General features: G+C 39.9%; 1 protein-coding gene across 1 annotated transcript in view; it reads left to right on the plus strand.

Moving 5' to 3' along the window:
• Window positions 1-9391: 9391 nt before the first annotated feature.
• The window catches only part of LOC143274634 (uncharacterized), a 4591-nt gene continuing 4405 nt past the window's right edge, over window positions 9392-9577 (plus strand). The window contains exon 1 of the mRNA XM_076578506.1: window positions 9392-9445. Within this exon, the coding sequence (XP_076434621.1) occupies window positions 9392-9445 (54 nt within the window). The remainder of the gene's footprint in view (window positions 9446-9577) is intronic.

The raw sequence follows: 9577 nt of genomic DNA on the forward strand, positions 1-9577 counted from the left end.
TTATTACCAGAACTTATAACAAATCACAGGATACGAAAGTACATCTATCTAAAATATTTGGAACCCACAAGGCATAAAACTTTGTGTACAGTCATAATGCAAATGATTACTTTTTTTTTTTTAACAAAGGGTTGATTATCTATTTATCGTTTATCTTATATTGTCGCTACAATTAATGGAAATAATAATGATCATAATTAACATGCATTTATCATAACCTAACGTAACATTTATTTTTTACCAAATTATCAGAAAGATCAACAGTGAAGGACTGTATGTACTTTGGTTGATCCAAGCATACTAAATGTCTTATTAGTTACTGTCAACAAACACTTACTTTGGACAACTTCACGGATAAAGGCTAACAGTGTAAGCCAAGATTGTTCTCCATTCACTTTATCAATTTTGCAGATCCACGTGTGAATTGTCAAAATGTTTGTGTGTTTCAAAATGTAAGGACATTATTATGCTTATTTATTAATATCTAAGAGAGAGAGACAGAGACAGAGAGACAGATTACCAAAATAAAGTACGGGATCTGTACGTGCAGAATGGCTTCCTTGTTGTGATACTGACTGCGGAGTAGAAACTGATACTTTTCGATGACCATTGCAGCATGGCTTTGTACCTGAATAAAGTGCATGATACAACAAATACAAAAATTTGACAACTCTCAAAATGGTTTTCATCTTTAAATACACCAATCCATATATTTGGAAAATAAATACATAGAATTTAATACAGACATTGCAAATGTTGCAATTTTTTTGTTATTACTCTTTAGTAAATGTGCTGTAGTATATTTGGATAAGTCTGCGCACTTTGACTTCTTTTAAAAAAAAAAAGAAAATAAAAGAATCAACCATGTTGACCTTGATCGTGATTGAGTGTCACGTGGCAAGGGAAGCTGTTTTAGGTATTTGAGACTGAAGGAAGAACGCTGTCCTGTCTTGTGGCTGGGTCACGTGGACGTCATAACACGGCCGTCAGGTGCGGTCTCCCAGCGGCGAAGGACTTTTAACATGTGGGTCAAAGTCTTGTGTCACTATGGTCCGGATGAAGTCATGCTCTAATTTTCAGGTGCATCCTTGGCAGGGAAAGATATCAAAGTGTCCTCAGTGGAATGCTGGTGCACGTTACCCGAGGCATAGCACGAGACAGCAAGAAGAATCCCAGAAAATGTGATTCTGTTAAAAGTCTCTGATGAATGAAAGGTTTTCACTGGGAGCGTTGGTAAACAGTCTGTGCATTTTTTGCACTCCATTGTCAGATTTTGTAATCCAGGTGATGATGTGTATAGTGGTATCTGATGTATTGAGCAGATGAATGAGAAACAGTCTGTTCTCATTCCCTATAAACAGTCTGAAGATAACATGAACCAGCCACAGTGGCAATCCTGTTCGAGTTGCGAACGGAAGACAAGGAGGTAAAGGGCTGGAATAAATTCAACTGATATCTGTGGATGTGTCTTTCAGAGCGTTGCTCACATTATCTGACCAATAACTATCTGTATAGTTACAATACTATATATGTATTGCTCTCGCACCTGGTTTACGTGATAATGTAGTACGAAAAAAAAGCATAGACTGCAGCCATGTTGCCCAGTCAAAAAATCACTTGAAATAATTCCCTATTGCAGCATAGTTTTTTTTTTGTTTTTTTTTATTGATTGATATAGATACTTATATGGCGCATATCCTCGTTTGAAAACCAAGCTCTAAGCGCTTTACAAACATGTGGTCATTTGCACAACAGGCTGTCTACCTGGGTAGAGCTGACTTCCGGCTGCCACTGGGCATTGATCACTCGTTTCCTGTGTCATTCAATCAGATTTCAGGCACGCACACACACACACTCAGAAAGAGATATAACATTTAACATTTTACGTGTATGAGCGTTTTGTTTATCCACCCCGCCATCTGGGCAGCCATACGCGTTTTTTGGGGGGTGCATGCTGAGATGGATGACAGGATCTTTAACGCGAAGGGGGTTCAGGAACTAGCAGGTCTACACATATGTTGACCTGGGAGATCGGAAAAATCTCCACCCTATACACAACAGGCGCCGTCACTAAAATTCGAACCCGGGTCCTTAGGATTGAAAGTCGTTCGGCTATTGCGCCAATGGTTGACGTCATCATCTATATTTATCATCAAATATAGAAACACAAGTCCGAATTTCTGTGGCTTTTGAATTCATGGTCTCATGGTGACCTGTTTCGTTTTCCTCTCCACTCCCATGCCCGTAGTGAACTCCTGTCCCAGTCTTTGGCGTCGGCAGATCCTTGGGGACTGTCTTGGAAGAACGTGATGGCAGCCTAAGCAATGGTGTTGTGACAGATGAGCATGAGTGTTGCAATGTGTGGCTTGCTTTGGATGAGCTGTGTGAGAACAATGATGGCACTGAAAATGCCACTCATGACAGGGTAGACAAACAGAAGCCGAATTTACTAGAAAAGATAAATTCCAGATGTCATTTCATTATTTAACAAAATATCAACAGAGATGTACATTATATCAAACAGTCTCTGATACTTACATTGCTGGGAGAGAGAAGTCTGCAGACTGTAGGCCAATATAAATATCTGAGAGGTCTATCACCTGCAACATATTCATGATTTTATTCCACTCTGATGGGGTCACCAGGTTCGCCAGATGAGCGTCACGCAGACGACACTGATCCGTCGCTTCCTGCCACGTCAGAGGGTCGTTCGGAATGACGTATTCATAACACGCATCGCCGACAGAAATCTCTCCTTCTCTGCAATGAGGTTTACCAGCGTACGGACATACAGCTTCGTCCTCTCCCCCAGAACAGTCAGCCATCAGATTGCAAGGAAAGTGCTGCCGGAAGTCTGCCCAGTGTGGCACAGAACAATTCCATACATGACCAGGTTGTTGCAGTAGAACAGCAGACTGGTTGTGAAAAGAGTAAAGCATGTGGAAGCCAAGTCTTCCATAGCGAGTGCTGTACGTCTGTCCATCAAATCTGACTCCAATATCTTCACCATACATAATGAATGGAGGGTGCCATATCGTGGAACAGGATGACATAAATATTGAATGTCTTGAGCCATTATGCTTTTTTAAAAAAAGATAAACTTTCACGACTTCGTTACAAAGCAAAGAAGAATCCAGTCGAGAGCGTTGAAAGCTGATCATAACACTATGGCCTTTAGGCAACGTGACAGCTATGCCGTCATTCATTTTATACAGACACGTAACGCGACTTCTCCAGAATTTAGTCTCCACATATCCTGAAAAGAAGACAAAAACAAAGACAGAACTTTCAAAGTGTAGTAGAATGAACGATTGGTTGAAATGACTGGTGTATGCTAGGTCATTCAGATTTTGTCACTCAGTATTCTTCACATGACCATGACTCCACAATAAATCAACAGTTTATAAACTGCCATGAGTGTAAATGGTTCTTCCAGCTTAGGCAAATCACGCCAATGTCCTCATGAAAATCTCTGCAAAGCTTTTCATTTGGTATGATAGTACGAAAATGAGAGACAATACCTCTATACAAGAGATTTCTGTTTCGAGTTTCTACATTAAGTACATCACATAATCAAAATATGTTAATGTACACAAGCATATATATTACTCTGTTTCTGCATAGATACACAACCAGGAAAGCTCGAGCAAACGCAAGTAAAACACTGACACATACTCATATGCGCGCACCCATGCACACAATCGCACACACAAACACAAGTTCACATGACTCATATAAACACGCATGCACATACTCTCACTCATTTGTCCACACGTCCACTCCCTCTCACAAACACGTACAGACCTCTCTCTGTCAATGTCTCTGTCTCTGTCTGACTGTCTGTCTGTCTTTCTGTCTGTCTGTCTCTCTCTTCTTTTTCTCTCACGTGCGCACGTAAGCTTTGTTACTGTGCAAACTGACCAGTCTTTTCAGAAGTAATCGTTTTCTTGAGGCCTTTTTTGACGTGAACAATGTGATACCTGATACATATATTCACTGTGTCATTTGTGACAACCTGAGGTTTGTACCGAAACTCTAATGACAATTGGTTACCACACTGCACTATGTTGAGACGTTTCAGGTGCTCACACCCGAGACTTTCCCCATCTCCTGTCGTAATGGTGACAGCGAGACTCTCACAGTTAACCACCATGCTGTAGATTTCCATTTGCAGCGAAATCTTCAGTTGCACGGGCATTTTCGCTTTTGACTGTGATGGTATCTGCAAAGTAAAGGAACACAAGAGGTCCTGCTGAAAGTTATAAACTTTTGTGGGTGCAGAAACTGAAATGATACCTCCAGTAGTTTCAATAATAGCGTCGACAGCTTTCTCATCACCATAAATACATCGCCATATTTTCGATGAGTAGAAATCTACTTTTCTGGGGGAAGATGACGGCTTTACAAACCCTGCAGATAAAGAAAAGGGGTACAACTTCAAATTAAACAGAGAAATGAATTATTATCAAGTATTCATCTACTGAAATTGACGGATAAGGGGGAATCGAGTCACAGGAAAATGAAATGCTTCAAAGGATGCTTAGAACTTCGATATCAGACGAGACGATACACACAAACGACGCTTAAGATAAACAAGATTCCTAACTTGTCTGTCCGGTCCCAGTGATGTCATCGTCTGTGGTTTACAGAGCAGCGTCTCATGTAATAGGCCTATGTTTCATGTTGTCAAGAAAAATACTGTTGTGCCCATTGCATTTGACAATCGTGCAGAAAGTTTGGCGGATATGATATATGCACAAAAGCACACAGTTTGTGCGTATCTTGTGTCTTGTCTCTCATGAGTAGAGTCACAGTCTATAAATAAGTCATGTTTATTATTCATGATTGGAATGAACTGTTACTAAACAATCTGCAGTCATAAAGATAATCTCCAAATAACTCATATGACGAGGGAAAAAGAACCGCACACAGAGATACACACAACGTTGCAGCACATATCGTCACCAGTGTATATTGTCACCGGTGCAGCTGATTTTCTGTAGCGACATTCCCAGCATTTATTGTCACCAAATATATATGCACGGCAACGATGTATGCTGCAACCTCTGGATACACCAGCATCTCCATCCAAAGCCAGTGGAGTTCCTGTTATCTCCCTCTCTCTCTCTCTCTCTCAAACACACACACACACACACACACACACACACACACACACACACACACACAAACACACACACAAACACATCACTTTTTTTATACAGTGATGGGGCACTTGAATACGTCAGAAAGAAACATAAGAGTTCGCCATCTTTTCCAGATCATAGCGAGCCAAACGCCTAGTGAAGGGGCAAAAGGCCCATTGGCATGTGTCTTTCCCCAACAACTTGGAAGGCGTCTTGGCTCAGTATGAAAACTCCCAGAGGACATTATATTCGGGATAACGCAAGGGGAAACAAGAGAGGCAAGGCCTTCAAGACTCACTTGTGAAACACTTTTTAAAAATATAATCGTTAAAATGTGTTCTGTATTTGTTATTATATAGCTTCGCATTTAAAAAAAAAAGAAAGAAAGAAAAAAGTCCTAACCAGATTCGAACCCCGCGTGTTAGGGTGAGAAGAAACTGCCTTATCCATTACACTATCGTGGCTCCGAAACTGATGTTCTAAAATTTAACATTTGAACATACTTTTTTAAAGGGCGATAAATCAATTGTGGTATTCGCAGTGAGAACGCTGTTTAAATCATATTATTCTTGGGCATTCAAAAAATCTTTAAGGGCAATAAAAAATTCTTTTTAATGGCTATTGCTGCAAACACACTGCAACATTGAGGCGTTCACAAATTTTTCTCTGGATAAATATTTAACGGTCTCCTCCAACTTTCCATCACATGTAATCGTGTATTGTCCATTGAATAGAGGATTGAACGGGCAGGTCAACAACTTGAAACAAAATGGCACCGTTCGCGTTCGCGAAGAATATGAGCACGCGCTTTGAATGTGTATAAATATGTGTACGCAATTGATTTTTGCCCATGACCTTCAGGGCTCAGCTATCAGATCTGTAAAGTCCACTCGTCGTATTGATTTTAGTATTTTCCGAAAAAGACCACTTGGGCGAATGAACATAGTGAAAGCCCTGTACACTGAGAGAAAAACACACAAGCTTTTTATGTATTGAGTATAATTTCAAAATATAATGTTTAAGATGAGAAAGATCAGTTTAAAGCAAATTAAGTCCCCTAGCATTAATTACAGAATAATTTCCCTTTTTTACTACCTGCACCAAAACGTTTGCAAAATAAATAAAACTTCCATGTTTAGGAAAAGAAGTTCATGTTTGAACAAAAAATGATAATGACTGCTCTTGTTGTTGTGTCGAATATCAGCTCAAAGTGCTAAGTTTAGAGAATACAAAAATTATAAATATAACAGTAAATGCAGTTTGCATATAATTAGGCTTCTTTTTTTTTTCTTTTTTTTTTGCGCCCCAGAGGTGCAATATTGTTTTAAACAAGATGACTGGAAAGAACTGAATTTTTCCTAATTTTATGCCTAATTTGGTGTCAACTGACAAAGTATTTGCAGAGAAAATGTCAATGTTAAAGTTTACCACGGACACACAGCCACACGGACACACACACACACACACACACACACACACACACAACTGAACACCGGGTTAAAACATAGACTCACTTTGTTTACACAAGTGAGTCAAAAATCACTTTCAGCGCTACAGTTCAACTGCTAACACATCCCTTTCACAAAAATAAAATTAAATGAAATAAAACAAATGTTCGAATTATGTTTTGAATAGAGAATAGACACCAACATAAAAATTATATCACCATGAGTTTAATGAAATTGACATAAAAACAAACAAGTGAATTTGTGAAGAGAAAAAAAAAGTCTGACTTCTGTGTTGCCTCCGTGTTTTGTCGGCTGTCAAGCGAAAGCGGTAATCGTATCATTATTTCGCTGTGTCACATGATCTCCGACATTAGGAGGTGGGCGTTTGAACACAACTGGGCTTCTTTTCCCGACCTTACAATAAACGTAAACACCCATTCTCAGAGATGAATGAACGAGTGAGCTGCCACCCGGGAATGCAGGAGAAGAAGTGATGGAAGAATAAAGTCATTCATCTAGTGTGAGACAGCTGCAGCCGTGGCTTTTATGGGGTATAACCAAGTTATTGTTAACAGGTTAAAAAAAAAAGAAGAAAGGAACAGACGCGTTATCTTGGCTTTTGTTCTTGCTTGTTTGTTTGTTTTGTTGTTGTTGTTTTCTTCTCTCTTTTTTCTTTTTTTTTCTTTTTCAAGTTGTAGCTTGAGTAAACAAATGTACATTGTCTATTTGTTCGTTGTTTATTGTTCTCTCTCTCTCTTACAAAGGAACTCGCACCGGAGCAGCAATAAATTCTGATATTATTTGTAAGCACTGATCGAATATTAAAAAAAACATGAATATATTCGACAGGAATATCAAGCCACAACATAACCATCAGATAAACAATCACAGAGTTGAATTTCACTGTGGCTGAAGTTAAGGGACGTGTATTAACCTAAACAAAGGTGGCTCTCATTGACGAATTTTCAGATAACCATTTGTAGCAAAGGGTATCACGGCTGTCGGCAGGACTGCCATTTTAGAAGGAAACAACAGCACACTCACCAGCACAGAAGATTTTATCAACATATGCTTTGCAGAAGAACACTACAACTTGCTGCTGAAAGATTTCTTTTTTCCAGCGCCATTGTCTCGCCACTGCTAAACAAACATGAGGTTGTGTCACAACCTGTAATGGTAAGTGCAAGCAACAACAGTCAGCATGACAGCATCACCTGCGACAGCCACTAAGGTTATACATTCGATTATTTGTTTACTCTTCGACCGAGTGTCTGACTTCAAGGCAATGTTTTTGTTGTTTTTTGTTGTTGTTTTTTTTTTTATATCACAACAGATTTCTGTGTGAAATTCGGGCTGCTCTCCCCAGGGAGAGCGAGTCGCTACACTACAGTTCAAGTTGTGCCCAGTGACAGAAAAATATAGCAATATTTCTGGCAAACATTTTAGGTGCACAAGACATACTGATGATCAGTAATCTCAGTATTCACACTGCCCAACCTTAGCTAAACTATGTTCTAGACTTTTGCACTCGCAGGCTCTAACCTGTTCGCGTTCAAGGTATTGTCAAAGTATCCAAGTGCTTCATAATGACATGTTCACCTTCCAGACAGTCTTTGCTCTCCATGGCTATCCCACGCACTTCATTTTGCCATATTCATTCTCAAATCGTCTGCATTCTCTTTCCCACGCTAAACTGACGTCTGCTGCTCTGGGGTTCATAAGTCACATTTGCAAACACCGTTTCATTTCCAAAGGAAAATATGCACAACCATACAGTTCTTTTTACATGAAAACATGATGTTGATCGAGTTTGCCATCATCTGCCTTCCATACTTTTTTTAAATTGATTGTCTGGACAGTGCTCCGACACTGTTCATTCAAACAAATCTGATTAACATGTATTCATACATTTACATTCTGCATAATTATTATTAAACAGAGCATGAACTGTTCATTGTACATTGCATAAAATGTTAAAAAAGAAAGAAAAAAGAAAAAGAAAAGAATAATTAAGAACTAAATGACACCATACTGCCTTCCGCACTTGCAGTCATTGGTGTAATACCGATTTCATTCTTTCGAAATGTCAAGCTTGGTAACAAACTGAAAAACACACTCATAAAAGGAATTTTGCTTCTTCTAGCAATTGAGTATAAAATACATAAAACTTAAGTTATCTTTCCTTTTGATCCAAAAGATCTCTCGTACTTTCCGTTTCTCCTCAGTACTGTCTGATATCTGCTCCAGTTTCCTGCTCACAGATTATAGGATAGCATCAGTGCGGAAGCAGCAGCCACATGCACTGTACCACGCTAAACGCTTAATCAGCACATCCCTCTCTCGCATTCGCCTTACCATTCATTGTGGGGCGCTCATTCACGGCCAGAAGTGTGAATGATAATTATAAAAAGATCTAAATTTAATTACGCTGCCGCCACCTTCAGTGGTAAACTTTATAACAGTATGATGCATTTGAAACCTTTCTTTCTGTTTTGGGGTTGTTGTTGTTGTTTTTTGTTGTTGTTGCTGTTTTTTGTTTGTTTTGTTTTGTTTTGCTGGCCCATAACCTGGAACATATCAGTGGTATAACTCCCATGACACTCATTCCGAGTATCCCATACACAGCCACACCCGGGATCGCCTGTCACAGTCCCAGCACCAGCAGTCCATTTGGACCTCTTTTTTTTTTAATCAGCCCTAGACTAAGTGTAACCCCTTCTCTCAGCTCGCCGTGTGGTCAGTGAGTGTTGTCCGCGTGCTGCTGGTGTGTGGCTCCTGTCTGCTCGCCGTGTGGCCAGCATGTCTTGTCTGCATGCTGTTGGTGTGTGGCTACTCCTGTCCATTCGCAGTGTGGTCAGCATTTGCTGTTGGTGCTCTGCTCTTGTCCTAAGTGTCGTCCTGTGGTGGTGTCCCTCTTGTGCCAACACACCCATTCACACCTCGCTGCTGTTGCTGTTGACTTGGGGAGACAGCGGAGTTAACACT

The sequence above is a fragment of the Babylonia areolata genome, chromosome 29, assembly GCF_041734735.1.
Source record: "Babylonia areolata isolate BAREFJ2019XMU chromosome 29, ASM4173473v1, whole genome shotgun sequence".
In the NCBI taxonomy this organism is placed as follows: Eukaryota; Metazoa; Mollusca; class Gastropoda; order Neogastropoda; family Buccinidae; genus Babylonia; species Babylonia areolata.